Below are 16,345 nucleotides of genomic sequence, written 5' to 3'. Positions count from 1 at the left end.
TGGGTAAACATGGTACAACAGGTAAGTAGCTTTGTCTGCCAGTACTTATGATCATCATCGCTGTCGCTGTCATCATCATCATCATCATCATCATCATCATCAACAACAACAACATACCTGGAAAACAGAATGCAGGAATCGAACGTATAACTTCTTCTGATAAGGGGAGATCAGTCATAGTGACAGAGCGATAATTGACAGGAAGTGTCCGTCGAATCAGGTGCTTCTTTAAAAGTGGTGAAGGACTGATGGATGGACTACGGCTGACGGTTGGACTGTAACGACGGTGATCTTCACGGAAAGTTTTGGAACGTGCTGGGAGACTATGGAATTGTTCTCCTGAACTGTCCAGTGAATGGAATGTAGAAGCAGAATTGACAGGAGGGTAGTTGGGGTCTTCTTTCAAGAATGGCTGGAAGTGTGTGGCTTTACTTGACGAAACGGCAGCAAGGACATGTGGCTCATAGTCCTGGTAGAACAGGTTGAGGAGGAGGCTATCACTATCTCGCTGAAACAAAACGTGTCCTTAGATTAAAGCCTTATGTCAACATTGTTTCATCTATTCACCCCACAAAATGCCATTTCATTTTAATTCAATGTATAGGAAAAAATTCAAAGGTTTATTTTTTTCTTTTATATTGTTTTTAGTATCCTCGATTCCATTTACGTGATCCCAGCCTTGAACATCATCCAATAACAAAATATCTTAACTGTAGAAATTTCTTTAAAATCTCTTGGTTCAGTGTAGTATGTGTACTAACATTCTTTTTGCACAAAAATAAAATGGTTCTCATTTCAACATTTACATTTATGGCCAACATTTACAATGCAGCTATTAAAACTGACCATGATCATGTTTAGCATGTTTAAAGTCAACATATGTTTGCATATCTATGTGTAAAATACAAAATATAAAAAATGGTATCCAGTATTATTTGAAAAACTAAAAACTAAGGATATTCTGTTTGCAATGTTAGGTGTTGCACACATACTTCTGCATCTTTGTCTGCTGGAACAAGTCCTGTATTCTCATCAATGCCAACCACAATCAGCACTTCCACAAATCTGTTGTAGAGACTGTAGGCATTGCAGGTGTCATCCGCGTCTTTAAATCCAGCCATGTTTTCTGCACTGCTATGTTCTGTGTTGATGTTGTTCAGTGACAGAATTCTACTGAGGTGTCACTGTTAAAATCATGTTGTGTTTGAACAATGTTTTGTAAATCAACTGCAACAATGCATGAACATTCCATGCTCTTCTCCACAAGAAACCTATAAGAAAAAAATATCATTTAATATTTCATTTGATTTATGTTCACATATTTTCTACTTACTTTCGTTTTTGAGCAAAATGCTTTTAATGACAAGGCACTAAGCATAATACATATGATTATTTTGACACATTTTAGAGGAATATCTCTTCACTGACTTCAATTATCTAACATACGTAAATAACTGTGTATCGACACATAAACATCAATGACAGGTAAAGGGATAGATATGGAGATTCGAGTAATGATTAAAGTCTGATAAACATGCGGCATCCCATACGGTTTTTCTCTACTAGTACACTGCCACTTAACATGTGTGCTGATTTTGAATTGGCAAGAGTTTCAATTACTGATCCAACTTTCAGTAGATGACTTCCTTTCTCTGACAAATCGTGTATTTACAGTTGAGCTAAAAAGCATTCCTATCCTTACCCTTGTTCCCAGTCACGAGATCAACATTAGAGTTATGTACCCTTGAGTAATCTTAATGTACTAATGAATTATTACAGTAATATTTTCAATATATGCGTTTCATAAACTATGATCGGGTAATAAAACTGTTATAATATCCACTAGGAATTACCGTGATCGACAGTAAGTCCAAAGAGCGACAACAATAGTAACCAGCAAGTAACGAAAAGAGAGTATCACGCTAGAAACAAAATGGCGGCAAAAATGAAACGACGAAAATTATTGTGGTTGTTCGTTGTGACTATATCGATTTTGTTTGTGTCCCTGGTTCTGTACTTAAGACATAAACTAGGTAAGGTCTCATCGAAGTCCCGGGCGTTTAATACGCCGGGTCAGAGCTTACAAAGTGTTAATGTTTGGGTTGGTAGACACTGGTTAAGCTTGTGTCACGACTTAATAAGATCAATTTTTTGTTGAAAGGTGCTAGACATCTGTTTTCAAAGTATATGTACTCTTAAGAATGAGTCTTCTAACGAACGTCATATTCCTAGTGATGGTATTTTGCTCAAAACGTTTTCAGTATGTTATCTACATGTTAAACTATATTTGTCTCAAATAAATTCCATAGTCTTAAAAAAACATCATAGGGTCTTGTTGAACATGTTTAATGAAATTGCTGAGATCCAATTTTAATGTGATGAAATAAATTGTAACAGGGATTCTGGGATTGTAGAATAATGTCAAGGAACATTAAAACAGGGATTATCTACAACAGTTATAGGTCACTCGCTTGCTTTCTTTACAATTTGTACTAATTAACGTGTGCCTCGTCATGATCCTTATAAGAATTAAAGGTGTATGTGAAAGATGTTTTTGAAGAAATAACTAGAAACACTCAAACAGCAGTTTGTAGCATTTCAATGGCAGATCAGAACAGATCAGCGATGTGCCACATTTTTCACACACCTCAAATACACCCTAACAATTTTTTAAGTCCTAAAACTGTCACTATTACTTGCAAATACCTTTCAACTAAAGGCGTGCTTCCCTTCTAAAAATTAAATTAATGTGGGAAAGTTTTTATTGGCACAATTTAGTCTATACTTGATGTGAATCGAGAATGGAAGCCAGTGAGCTATAACATACTGACTTGAAACTTTACTACAAATCTTCTGTCCTAATACTGACACTAATACCAATTATTTGACTTAAACTGAAGTGACAAAATAGTTAACTTATCTTTTTACATGTAGTATTTCATTTGTCACAACACTCAGCGAATTTAATCAGCTGTTGAAAATAATCCGGGCTCATTCTTAAATACTACACTGCCGCCATATTGACTACACTTGTTACGTAACGACCCGCAGCATACATTCAGGGTTTTTTTGGGGAGTTTCTTCTGACTCTATATATAGTCTCCCTGATTGTAAAAAGACCTTGAGTTTTGTATTTTGATTGAACAATGAATTGTATTCCAGGTCAGCTAGAATGCACATCCAACAAAGGCCCAGTACCTTTCCAGAAGTATCTCCTGATGCTGAAGAAACTTATTTTTGGAAGTGTTACGGATGATAGAGACAAGAAATCACTTCTGTGTGGCAAAGACATAAATCAAGTGTGTATGCACATTCTCACAAAACAGTTACCAGAAGATGCCAAATACTACCTTGTAGATTTCTGGGAGAAAGATCCAGAGCTTCGAGAATTTGTATTTCGGATTCTTGTTGTTGTTGGATTGATTTCTTTGACAATATTCTGCAATTTCTGCAGGTGGATGACAGCGACTGAACTTCATTATGATGATGATTATGAGGAAAAGACTATCAAATCAAATCTCAGTAAAAAAGCATCAGAGAACTCAAATAACAAGCATCCAATCACCCAACGAATTTCAGATTTGAAGCAAGTTGATCATAATGTATCATTATCAAGTTCATTTGATGACAGTTCAAGGAGCTACCCATCAGCGAGGAGAGAGGAAGGGTGTTGGTCATGGAATGTGTGGAAGATTATAGGTGTTCTTTTGGCCATCCTTACCATTCTGAGCATACCATGGGAATTTATTAGGCTTTATCAGATTGAGGTATCTAAAAGGGCTGCCCAGGCATCCATGGTAAGTTTTGATCATTTTTATTGCATGCTAAGGAAGCTTTGTCAGCATGTTGCCATGTTATGTTACTATTTTTATATAGTTTCCTTGGGTACGTACACAGAGGATGAGAGGTTTAACCTTGTGATCCTGTAGACATGTTAGAACTCAGGGTCAGTTTCCTGTGGTGCTGATTTGTAGGGATGAGGGTGTTTTGCTAATTTTTTAATTCTATGGCCACATTGTATCAATCTAGTCTAATTCTGAAGAAGAATGTATTATTCTACCAAGGTTTTGATATTTGTATGAAACTTAAAATAATTGAGATGACAGCCACTGTTAGCAATTTTGTAATCGGGATTGTAAGTATTTGTAAGTTTTGCCTGAAAATTATAGGATAGGGGTGGAGTTGAGGGTGTTGAGATTAACTTTGTACATGACATGAGGGGATGTCACTTTGTACAAGCTTCTACATAAAAATCATGATCACAAACCCCCCAACCTCCATATCTCAACATGAATTATGGATTTTCCCTTATTCTAGCAGTTCTAGATAAATCTTTTAAAATTTGTCTATTTGAGCACACTTTGCAAATATGAAAAAGGCTGATTAAAACTGAAATGCATTGCCATATATCATCAAATGCACATGTGATTTTAAAACTCAATCACTTTCTGAAATTTTTTTAAAGCTATTATCTTATGTAACTTCAGATTAAATGTATCATAGCGAGGTCAGACTGGATGTGTGGATTTGCTTGCAGGGGTCACCTCCTGAATGTTTCCCAGGTGGCATGTCAGTCTTTCAGAGTCTCAGACTTTGGTTGAAAAGTCACTTCTCCTGGGACAACAGCACAGACCCATGTGAGAAGTATTACTACTCAATGCTGGTGGATCCATTGTGGGAACTCACTCCTCTCATGGTAAGTACTTCTACTGGTCCCTGTGTAGTGGTAGAGGTAAAGTAGAACTTTGCAGCAATTTCAGTCATATTTAGGTTCAAGGGGTTGGGCGTGAAGGATAGATTAGATAGAGTGGCCATCAATAATTGATACTTGTCGTAAGAGGTGACTTATTGGATCTGAGGGGCGATGGGAAAGCCTAGAGGTTAAGACGTTTGCTTGTAACGCCAAAGACTCGGGTTCACCTTCCCACATGGGTCGAAAATGTGAAGCCCATTTCCATGATTTCTGGTGTTCTCGCAATGTGATATAGCTGGAATATTGCCAAAATCAGCGTATAACTAAAGTCACCAGCAGGATCGAATGGTCTGGCGTGCTGATTTGGTTGACACATCTCATCATATCCCAGCTGCGTAGAACAATGCTATAATGTTTATCACTGGATTGTGGGGTCCAGTATCAATTGTTTACAGACAACTGTCATATAGTTGGATTAATGTTGAGTGTAGCGTTAAAAAACTAAGTAAATATATCAGATTTCAAATAGCACATGAGAAAAGTCTGTGTATGTTTTCACAGTTTTGAGTGAGTGAGTTTAGTTTTACCACACCCTCAGCAATATTTCGGCTATATGGTGGTGGTCTGTAAATAAGTGAGTCTGGATCATGCAGTCCAGCAATCCACCACATGATCACAATTTTAAGAATGTTAAGAGTAAAAATTCTAGAACAATTACATCTTTCAATTTTTTTTAATGCCAGTTTTAATCTTTACAATTTCCAGTTTTATCTCCTTTTTCACAGGTTCTGTCATCAGCTCTGACAAGATGTATACTTCACCCTATGGAAAAGCTCTCGTCTGGATTAGGTCGCAGCTGTCGTGTGTTCTTCGCCGAGATTCCAGCCCAATGGCAGCCCATAATCATGGTCCTGCTTCTGCTCTGTGCATTAGTACTGCTCCTCGTAGTTTTCAGCTACCGAATTTCTATACCACACTTGTTCAAAGTGGAACCTAAGACTCCCGTTCAGGATAAGCAACGGCCACCGCCCAGGATTGACCTTTCATCACATTCCCATGGCCATTTTCATCACCATGGCCATGTTCATCATGTGCCAGACAGACGCAGTGCACTCAAGGGCATACCCATCAAGACTGCAGGGCGCAGACGAAGATTTGCATCATTGGATCATGAGCGGGATTAGCATCAATGCCAATGATAAGAAGAAAATTGGCTATTTCTGTTTTCACCCGCTTGTGCATTCTGTAACATGTTATCAACCCAAATGATGCAAGTGGCCTGTGATGTGCAGAAGGTTAATAGTCATGACTTATCCCATCCTCGATGTCTCCAGGGTATACGTTCCGATAAGTCTCCACTATACCCTGGACGCATCTACGGCTCTGCCCGATATATTTATTACCTCCCTTGACTGTCTTTTGATCCAGTCAGGTGTCTACGCTGGGAAGTTGAGCGAACCAATCACAACTCACTTTCGTTTTTTGAATTATCTAACAATTATACTTGTCAACAGAAACCATCCAGAGGTTCTCTGGAAGAGGTTCTCTGGAAGAGATAGAAGGCTTTCTTGCATATGTTGTTTTAAAGTTTCGGACCTGTCAATGTGTTTGTATGATTTCCCTAAAATCTGGGACGCACTGCGAGCAAACCCTTGCAGTTGCGACCGCTACCTTTGTTGACACTGGCAAGCTCAGTTATAACGGCGGCCTAGCTGATTGGCTACTGTGAGAAGGCGGAGTCCGCAAAGGGAGGTAATAAATTTATCGGGCAGAGCCGTAGATGCGTCCAGGGTAAAGTGGAGACTTATCGGAACATATACCCTGGAGATATCGAGGATGGACCTATCCCACTGGGTACCCTTTCGCTGCTGGGTGAACAGGGGCAATTCATAAACTAACTCACTTAGCCTTTGTGACACTACATCAGTTCAGGGTTTTTCTGGGTCTGTTTATTTGTGAATCTCAGTTCTCAGGAACATTTTAAAGTGTCACAAGGATAAATACAAGGGGCCAAGACATATTTCACTGTGATATATACTTCATTTGACTTGCAAGAATTTTAGTAATATCCTGGAACTGTACACAATATGAAGCGGCAGTAATAATGACCTCTACCGAACTATTGATACCATGCAATGAAAGACCACAAAAGCGAAATGTCTGTAGAACAAAAGGTTGTTAATCACATGTTCTTGATTGTTTATTAATTATGTTTATTGTCTTATAAATTGCTCTTTTTGAGTTAGGGACATTGTGTGAAACTGGGACACACACATCTGCTCCCATTGGTGATCTGACCAGATCTCCGCCTTCAGCTTGTGACTGGACTGACCGCTTACTGTTGCTGAGTCAAAGTTTTCATTTGTACCTGTATACCATTAGTGTGTTCTGGCTGTTGTTTAATATTCCCAACATCATCTTGATATCTGGATGCTAATATGTGAAAATATCTGCATGCATTGTTGCATTGCCATGAGATAAAAAGTTATGTGTGTGAAAAATGATCTGTTGTAACATGCAGAATAAGACACATGTAAATAGTAATATCTTTAGAAATTTTGAACAATCAGTAATATGTTATTACTCCTTTGATGTTGACTTTTTGCAGCTGTTGAGAAACAGTTCATCCCTGCAAATGTATGATTTTTACCATGTTAACAGGTTTTATGGAATGTGAAGTTATTATTATGAATGAGTCAGTAATGATTCATTCCAGCATGTATTAGTCTGTGTTTGTGACTATATATCAAGTGTGTATTATCACCAGGTTATGTAGCCATTCATCAAAACAAACAAATCATGTTTATCACAGAACAAGTTCATAGGAAAGTGCTATTGAATATTGAAGAAACATATCATCTGCATTTTGAGACATATTTTTAAAAACGAAATGACAAAAAAAATAAATTAAACTTGGAATCATCACACACACACACTCTCTCTCTCTCTCTCTCTCTCTCTCTCTCTCTCTCTCTCTCTCTCTCTCTCTCTCTCTCTCTCTCTCTCTCTCTCTCTCTCTCTCTCTCTCTCTCTCTCTCTCTCTCTCTCTCTCTCTCTCTCTCTCTCTCTCTCTCTCTCTCTCTCTCTCTCTCTCTCTCTCTCTCTCAAATCATGTCAAATTGAGGTGTGCAATAGTTTGCAAGGGTTGCATTCACACCCTCTCAAAAAGCTGTATCTTCCCCTGCTCACAAGTGATGCTTCAAACAAGTTTTCCATGGATCAGAATTTGTTATTACATCATGATCAGCCATGCAGTAGCCTAAATATATCATCAGTACTTAAACATACCAGTATATGATATGGTGACACGTGACTTGATATGTGACCTGGGGCCGGATTCACCAAACTTCTTAGAATTTTCTTAAACCTTAAGAATTCTTAAATCTGCTAAGAATTCTTAGTTTCCATAACAACCTCTACAATACTAAGAATTTTGCTTAAGTCGTATTCATCAAACCTCTTAGTGCTTAAGATTTTTTCTTAGACTAAGAACCATGCATAGGTAACTTAAGCCCTTAAGAAATTTCTTAAAGTAAACAAAGATGGCCGCCAATGCAAGCACCGATAGAAACAACATTTTAGAAAAATACACTGAAAAAGAATTGACACGAAGATTTCGTTTATCCAAAGATGGCATACAGTTTGTAGTAAGTTTGATTTCCAATGAAATTTCACCTCTGACACAAAGAAGCAATCCCTTATCGGCTACAGAAAAAGTTCTGTTGACGCTGCGATACTTGGCCACTGGGAAGATGCAGCTGTGTAATGCTGATCATATTGGAGTTTCACAGTCGTCAGTCAGTAGGGCCATTACACAAACAATAACTGCAGTGTCTGCTCCTGCCATAGTTCGACAGTTTATTTCGTTTCCTACCAGTCAAGCTGAAATACGAAGAAACCAACTAGGTTTCTATGGCATCGCTAATTTTCCCGGAGTGGTTGGGGTGATAGATGGCACCCACATTCAGATTCTGGCACCATCCCAGCACGAACCTGCTTATGTGAATAGGAAACAATACCACAGCATCAACACTCAGGTTATCTTTGACCACAGTTCGCAAATCATCGATGTTGTAGCGAAATGGCCCGGGTCCACTCATGACTCGCGCATACTGACCGAGAGCGGCGTTTGCGCTTTGTTTACACGCCATGTGATGCCTGCCGGCTGCCATTTGCTTGGGGACAGTGGATATCCATGTAGAGATTGGCTCCTCACACCTTATCTTCAACCACATCCCGGCTCTCAGACAGCATACAACAGGTAAACTAAACCTCGAAAACGACAGGACTTCCATCGGGTACTAGAATAGAGTTATGCCCCCTTTCAAAAAAAACTATAAAAGTGTAACTTGGTTGCATTAAAAAAGTGAAGGTTTCTTTCCTGGAACAAATTACAATCCTCAATGATTAATTTACTTCATGAATACAATGTACTTATTGAACTGATAGTACCCATTAATGAATATTTCAGGGCTAAATGGACTATTTATCAATGTTCATAAATATCATGTTATTCATTTATGTGACAATAAGAAATTACAAATATGCTGTTGCAGATTTTAAATTATTATTCACTGCATTTGATTTTCTGACAGAGCTCATAAAAGGACTCGAAGTGTAGTCGAGAGAGGGATTGGGCAGTTGAAACGCCGTTTCCATGTTTTGCATGGTGAAGTTAGACTATCACCACAAAAAACATGCAAGGTAAATATGTGTACAAAAATAATAAATGTGGAGGGCAGTTATTCATCTGTGTAAACTCAGTGTTATTTTTAGTGAAACTATGCCTTAAGAATTACCTGTTTTGAAGATGTTATAAAGATGTTTACAAGTAGACAGAAATCTTTCTTAATAATTACAGTTAAAAAAAATATTTATGTTTCAATAAAATTATTTAAAGCAGTTCTTGCATGTGTGTGTGTTTGTGAAAGTGTGTGCACTTCCATGCCTGTGCATGTCTGTAAGTATTAAGATATATGTGTTACATATGTCTACATATACATGTTCTTAAATACTCCATTTATATCATTTTGCAATCATCAAGAAAGATTGTCTTCAATTGAACCATTCAGCAGCATGTGCTTATCAACTCAAGTTATGACCAAGGCAGCGGGTCGTGCTAAAGTGGGTTTATTCCACTGTGGCATTATTGAGAACATTTTTTAACAACAATAAAATATACAATACATATTTTCACGCACATATAAGCACGTGTGCGCGCACACACACACACACACACACACACACACACACACACACACACACACACACACACACACACACACACACACACACACACACACACACACACACTGAAGTTACATCTAGCAATTAACAATTATGATAATAATATTAAGTTAGTGCTTAAATATGATAGGTAGCTTATGCATTTTCAAAATTGGTTTTTACTTATATAGGTATTAGTGAATTGTCAATGATAATTAATAACATGGATCATATGCATCTGAAGGAGACTCAAAGACAGTGATGTAACTAGTTCTATCTGTGTAAACTAGTTTTGGAGCGATTGAAGATAAATACCATGTTTTTATGCAATGTACAAAATCTAATGAAATTCGCCAAAAGTACCTGTCACAGCTGAATGCCATGCCTCATTGTGAACAAAGCAAGATAAATGTAATGCAATCTGAAGATACACAAATTATTAAATCAGTTGGCCTTTTTTTGCATAACATGTTTAATTTAATTTTCCCAACAGGTCATCACATCTTGTGCTGTGTTGCACAACATATGCAAGATGAGGAACATTCCCTTGCCTGATGGTGAATCGATGGAGCCAGACGAGGACGACCAGCCACAAACTCTTCCACCATTGTCTGGTCATAACCTCATTTACAGGGATCACTTTGCCAACACTCACTTCTAGTGTAAGACAAATTATCTGACATTGTCACCAACATGACAGTAACAGATTTAGTAGCAAATTAATATCACTGTAATTTAAATATCACTTAAAACTATAAGAATTAGTTTAAACTGAATGCATTAATAGAGAGAATTTTCATAAATGAATTCAAATGCACTTAAAAGAAATGACATCATACTTATTTAGATACATTTCAACTTTTAGGGGTGACTTGTAAAGTACACAACTGGAACAAGTAGACATTATGTTGGGATGAGTACCCAACATGTGAGGGATTATCAATCAATATCTACTTAAAGACAGGCATGAAGCCATTAAAATCTTAATAATCCAGGTAGTTTGAATTAAAATTGAAATATACATTCACATAAAATATATTTTTGATTATAAATGCTCAAGTCGTGAGTCCTGATTCATCCAGCAACTGTAACATAAGTAAATCAGATGAAGTATACCGGTAATTAGGAAGAGTTAATATCATAGATTTGTCAACTTTTAGAAAGTATTTGCAAGAACAATAACGTAACAAATATTTTTGTCAGCTTCTACATATGGTACTGTTTTTATTCAGATTTGGTAAATGATTTTACGATTCACATCTCAGCCCCAATATTTAACCACAACAAACAACAGTTTTAACCATTACTTGACATATGTAGAAAAGATTGGCTCAAGTCAAATAACCTACTCTTATTGGTATGTACAGGTTATAAAAGCCATGATGGATTTAAAGGCTTGAGAAGGCAGAGCAGTCAGATCCTCAGACCATGGTATCATTGCAGCAAAGAGAGTACCATAATATATGTAATATGAAACAATAGGGGTGTCGCAATAAGTAAATGCATCGGAACAGTTTTATTGACAATTCAAAAAGTGATAATTGCTTGACTGTACCAATTCCTATTTTACAACTTCATCAAATCAAATTTTACACTATATGGATCTCCATCAAAATGTTAGTAGTAAAATTTTTCTAGACCGCTCCGATATATAGATGTAGCTAGAATTTTGTGACTTTATTTCAGATTGAATGAAAGTTTTCTGAAAACATATGCAAAACTATGATGACTGTCACAAGAAATTATTAGTGTCTCAGATTTCCATCCTGCTTTTAGCAGACTTCCTTACTATGGCGTGAATTTGTTGTATCGCAATATGTATCATATTGTGACCTTAACATTGTTATACATACGTATTGTGACACCCCTATGAAACAACTTCAAAACTGCTACTCTTCCATAATTTTCCTTAGTTTATGTTCCATTACTTTCTTTTTGAGTTCCAGAACTTCTATTTCCAATTTCATTTTTTTGTGATGCAGCTCATCACATTCACTGCAAGATGGAACATGGGATGGTCTTGATGGTGGAGCAAATCTTTCTCTACTTCGTGAAGAGACTTTCTCTGTAGGCCTGACTGGAGTCGCTGAAGCATCTACAGGTGTACTTGGAGTAAATGCCACATCTGCCACATCTGCCACACTGTCGACAACATGAAAAGACCCCTCCACACCTGGCAGCGACTGTATGTTTAACAATGTCATGGCATCACTGAAATTAAAATGAAATATAATCAGCTTGACTTGTAATCTGGTCAAAATTGAACAGCAATTATTTATACACATATTTGATTTTTTAGTAGGTCAAGCCTAATGGTCTTTTCATGTAGGTGGTAAGACTTAGCTGGCATCGCTTTTTGAATTGTTTCATGTATAAAACACTATGTAAATTATAAAAATGACAAGTTAATGAAACTCAATGGATAAATATCATTTTTTTCTGGAGTTATTTTAAAAATGAAATTTGTTATTAATACTCTTAGTGATTTCCTTGATTTTGCGTGAGACCTTATGCTATGGCAAGAATATTTAGAATGTGATGAACCTAATTTCATTGTAGGTATTACGACAAACAATAAAGCATAACATTTTGATAAACCTTGACTCAGCAGAATCCTGAATCTGGAGTAAAGTTGAATCCATTGACTCAGGGATTCCTGATATGCACACATTGTCCTTCCCCAGAATGTCCCACACAACCTCAGCTGTTTCATTTAACAGTGGGAATGGCGATGGTCCACCACCTACAATGTACAGACACTACATGGTTCACCATACATTGATCAATAATCAAACATGTGCAAAAATCATATTTTTCAGGAGGAGGTGTTATTCAACATATTTTCTATGAGTTTGGGTGGTATTAATGTTGTTGGGGTTTTGTACAACTTAAAATGAAATTGCCTGTAAACAGCCTAATATTGCACACTTACAAGTGTCATTTATCCATAGCACTTTATTTTAAGAAGGTGTAATTGATGTTACATTAGTACAAACGTGATATGACATTGCCCAGATAATCATACATCATTCAATCATTAATATGAAAATCAGTAATTATTACTCTTTTTATTCTTCTTCAAAATAATCACTTCTCATGAACAACAGATTGACAAAAATCTGTTAGTTTAGATCCTAAATCTACATTTGAACTCTCACCTGTAGATGCAGCCCCTTTCTTGTATGCTGCGATGTCATATTTTGACTTGGCCTGAGTGTTGTGCCACTTCTTCTCCACCTCCTCGCTAGTTCTAACACATCCTGGGAAAAGGACAAATATATTCCATTAAATGTTTTGAATAAAAAATATTACATCAAATATATACATTTGCAATAAATTTACTTTATTAATTTCATGATCTAAAGTTATTGTAATCCCAGTTATGGCATTAACACAGGTTCATTGTAAGGGTGTGTATGAAAAGAGCCCAATTCAGCAAACCAAAATTAGTCACATTACAGAAAATTAGTGCTATTTCAACATAGCACTGTTAATAGTAACTTAAGGAACAAATAAACACTGACTCTGTGTATGCCTTCGGTTGGAATTGAACCAACTCCATATAATGGACTGCCATTCAAAAGCTTTAAGGGAGTCAAGATGAGGAACAATAACTCAAAGGGGTCAGTGTTTGATCAAATAAATTAATGAGACACATCTTGCAAACACAACATAACAAATTTGTCATAATGTGTGAATCTTTCACACTGGTTAAAATAAAATCATGATGTGTGAATCTTTCACACTGATTAAAATAAAATCATAATGTGTGAATCTTTCACACTGGTTAAAATAAAATCATGATGTGTGAGTCTTTCACACTGCTTGAAATAAAATCATAATGTGTCATTGTGTGAATCTTTCACACTGGGTAAAATAAAATCATAATGTGTGAGTCTTACAGACACAGGGTAAAATATAATGATAATGTGTGAGTTTTTCACATTTGGACAACAAACTCATACATGTGTGAGTCTTTCACACTTTGTTGAAATGGAATGTTTTATGTGTGATTCTTTCATGAAATCCTACAGTAGAAATATCTTACCTGCTTGGATAATACCTGAATATCAACCTGTACTTCCAAGATAAAACTAATAATTATCAACATATCAAATCAACATTGATTTATTCTTGTTATTTTCAGTAATGAAAAATTTTACAATTGACCATGCAACCAGATTAAACGATCAACAATTAATATTGTAAATATATATATACTCCACTCGCTAGTTCCATGAACATACTAGTATTTACTACATATGTGTGTGTTTTCGTATACTTGTAAGCTTTTACAAATGAAAATGCACAACATTTCACGTATGCAACTGTTACTTCAAATGATCATAATAAGCTGCACAGACAATATGTTGTTACCACTTGTCTAAGTTTTCAGATGGGTAATCGATTATGTTTTGAGATGGGTGATCGAAAATAGCACATATCGGCCATCCCACTTTTTCAGCTTGCAATTATTTCAACGTTTACATTATTACAAACAAACATACATTAATAAGTGAATTATCGTAGGAGGCAAATACTTCACAATTTCGGGCATAAGGTGATAATATCTTAAAGTATCGTCACTTACCTGTGAAGGTGGCATTTATTTGCTTCGTAATGTCCGTCCAGATCTCCTTTTTTCGGGATGATGTCACGCCCGGGCCAAATCGGCCGAGCAACACAGCCTTGTTCTGTTCCACGAGGCGCGCTAAGAACAAGGTCTGCTCCGCCGTCCAGTTTGGCTTTCTTGTAATTTTCTTGTCCATTGACATTGTTATTGTCGTCTGCGTAAATTTTCTTTTCAATCTCCACGCGAGGAGAGTTCAAGTGTGCTATTAATAGATACGGGGAATTCCAAATACGTCATCTAAGAAAATTCTTAGCATAACTTTGCATCCCATAATTCCAAGCGATTACCGCTAAGAAAATTCTAAGAATTTCTAAATTTCTTAGCTAAGATTTATGCTTAGTGGCTTAGTGGATTGCTACTTAAGATAAATTCTCAGCTAAGAATTCTTAAGAAACTTAAGCATAAAAACTAAGAAAATTCTAAGAAGTTTGGTGAATCCGGCCCCAGCTCTTCTAAGCAGTCAGTATTTACTTTGTACTTTGCAGTGTTGAACACTTCATTATGGACCATATGTCACCATGGTTTGGGACCAGTATATCCATTCATATACAGACAAGTCCAACTTCCAATAAATGTCAGAATATTTCAGTTTCATGATTTTAATTTTTATGGTAGAGGGCTGCAGTTCTCTTGACTGCATTCAGCATTTGCCTATTTACAAGAGATGTGATGTTACAGTGGCAAGCAGATGAAGTGAAGGGTTGCTTCAAAAAGTTAACTAGTTGATTAAATACAAAACGGTATAACTAAAAAGTGGGATTGTGATGTGGAATGGGATTTAGAACAAACTTTACAAATATGATGTTACAGTTAAGGTTTTTCAAATTTTAAAATGAATAATATACTTGCCTTCACACATATCCTGCATATCCATTGTTAGTGGTATGCAGGATATATTTCTTGTAGTATTTGTATGCTACCTTAAGGTTGATATGCATGTACATGTCACCAGTGTTTGTTGACCTTGTGATTGATTGCATGGAATGTATATAATAATTGTGATAGATCAATCATACTGAGAGTGTCATATTCAACTGTCTCAATGCCATCAGTGTTGAAATAAGATGTCTATCAGGTATTATCGTGCTTGTAGCTGTGACTCAGGTGATTATACAATGACTCACTGGTCATGTCATGAAGTTTTATTAATTAAGGAAATAAGATCTTGTCAGACCCTTAATAAATTTTATTATAATGATGGCTGAAGTTGTCAAGATCCAAACTCAAGCACGATATCAAATGTTATTTTGAGCATCAGGTGCAACCTGTTTTTGTATGACGATGACGAGGCGAGGTTGTTACATGAGTTTGCACCAAATAGCCCTTAGTAAAATAGAATAGGTCCCAAGCTATGTGGTGTGAAGGTACATTTACTGCATGTTATCATCCTCACGTGGCATTGCTCACAGTATCAGTCACTGGATTATGTAAGACATAGAGAATCTCACCCAAGTGTCAACTGATATCAATTATATCAACAGAAAGTGACAAAGTTACAAATATCCAAGGCTTGGGGAGAATATTTTTACCCTTATCGAGTACTGATATAATTGATATCAGTAGACATGAGGGTGAAATTCTATTTATCATCAAAAAACATTCTTCATTAGTTTTCAAGGAAAATCTCTGAACACTGTACTACCATTAGACTTGCAGTGCAGCGATGTCATAGCATTGTGACATCATCAAGAGATGACATCATAGTGTTGTCAGGGCATCGAACAAAATCTTCCAAAACATATTTAATAGGAAATATATGATCACACCCAAGCGAGTTTTGGATGATAAATGAT

The 16,345-nt window shown here is 36.5% G+C and overlaps 4 protein-coding genes across 4 annotated transcripts in view; 2 read left to right on the top strand and 2 right to left on the bottom strand.

Annotated features, from left to right (window-relative positions):
- The window catches only part of LOC137277976 (DENN domain-containing protein 3-like), a 39,236-nt gene extending 37,965 nt beyond the window's left edge, over positions 1-1,271 (bottom strand). Inside the window, exons 1-2 of the mRNA XM_067809997.1 lie at positions 993-1,271; positions 118-508 (exon numbers count right to left, since the gene is read on the bottom strand). Coding sequence (XP_067666098.1) covers positions 118-508; positions 993-1,121 — 520 coding nt within the window. The 5' untranslated portion in view covers positions 1,122-1,271. The remainder of the gene's footprint in view (positions 1-117; positions 509-992) is intronic.
- A 654-nt stretch (positions 1,272-1,925) lies between these two features.
- LOC137276825 (uncharacterized) lies at positions 1,926-7,249 on the top strand. The gene is made up of 4 exons (XM_067808472.1): positions 1,926-2,033; positions 3,163-3,797; positions 4,538-4,696; positions 5,479-7,249. Exons 1-4 carry the CDS (start codon positions 1,934-1,936, stop codon positions 5,875-5,877), a joined length of 1,293 nt encoding a protein of 430 aa, XP_067664573.1. The 5' UTR covers positions 1,926-1,933; the 3' UTR covers positions 5,878-7,249.
- Positions 7,250-7,833: 584 nt separating this feature from the next.
- LOC137277974 (putative nuclease HARBI1) lies at positions 7,834-11,992 on the top strand. Its single transcript, XM_067809995.1, has 4 exons — positions 7,834-8,954; positions 9,289-9,397; positions 10,413-10,581; positions 11,902-11,992. Exons 1-3 carry the CDS (start codon positions 8,236-8,238, stop codon positions 10,578-10,580), a joined length of 996 nt encoding a protein of 331 aa, XP_067666096.1. The 5' UTR covers positions 7,834-8,235; the 3' UTR covers position 10,581; positions 11,902-11,992.
- On the bottom strand, positions 10,573-14,988 carry LOC137277975 (nuclear apoptosis-inducing factor 1-like). The gene is made up of 4 exons (XM_067809996.1): positions 14,511-14,988; positions 13,078-13,179; positions 12,518-12,662; positions 10,573-12,130 (listed from the first exon to the last, which is right to left on the bottom strand). The coding sequence occupies exons 1-4, from the start codon at positions 14,692-14,694 to the stop codon at positions 11,809-11,811; spliced, it is 753 nt and encodes a 250-aa protein (XP_067666097.1). The 5' UTR covers positions 14,695-14,988; the 3' UTR covers positions 10,573-11,808.
- Positions 14,989-16,345: the final 1,357 nt, after the last annotated feature.

Source organism: Haliotis asinina, chromosome 3, assembly GCF_037392515.1.
Source record: "Haliotis asinina isolate JCU_RB_2024 chromosome 3, JCU_Hal_asi_v2, whole genome shotgun sequence".
Lineage (NCBI taxonomy): Eukaryota > Metazoa > Mollusca > Gastropoda > Lepetellida > Haliotidae > Haliotis > Haliotis asinina.
The sequence above is the reverse complement of the archived record's forward strand: the minus strand, read 5'-3'. Positions and strand labels throughout refer to the sequence as shown.

Excerpts from the sequence above, each read along its gene's own strand:
- LOC137277975 (XM_067809996.1), bottom strand. The coding sequence starts at position 14,694 with ATGTCAATGGACAAGAAAATTACAAGAAAGCCAAACTGGACGGCGGAG. Across the intron at positions 13,180-14,510 it reads AATAAATGCCACCTTCACAG|GATGTGTTAGAACTAGCGAG; the intron begins GTAAGTGACGAT and ends TCCTTTTCCCAG. Across the intron at positions 12,131-12,517 it reads CAGGATTCTGCTGAGTCAAG|TGATGCCATGACATTGTTAA; the intron begins GTTTATCAAAAT and ends TTTTAATTTCAG.
- LOC137277974 (XM_067809995.1), top strand. The coding sequence starts at position 8,236 with ATGGCCGCCAATGCAAGCACCGATAGAAACAACATTTTAGAAAAATAC. Across the intron at positions 8,955-9,288 it reads TCTCAGACAGCATACAACAG|AGCTCATAAAAGGACTCGAA; the intron begins GTAAACTAAACC and ends ATTTTCTGACAG. Across the intron at positions 9,398-10,412 it reads CACCACAAAAAACATGCAAG|GTCATCACATCTTGTGCTGT; the intron begins GTAAATATGTGT and ends TTTTCCCAACAG.
- LOC137276825 (XM_067808472.1), top strand. The coding sequence starts at position 1,934 with ATGGCGGCAAAAATGAAACGACGAAAATTATTGTGGTTGTTCGTTGTG. Across the intron at positions 2,034-3,162 it reads GTACTTAAGACATAAACTAG|GTCAGCTAGAATGCACATCC; the intron begins GTAAGGTCTCAT and ends ATTGTATTCCAG. Across the intron at positions 3,798-4,537 it reads GGGCTGCCCAGGCATCCATG|GGGTCACCTCCTGAATGTTT; the intron begins GTAAGTTTTGAT and ends ATTTGCTTGCAG.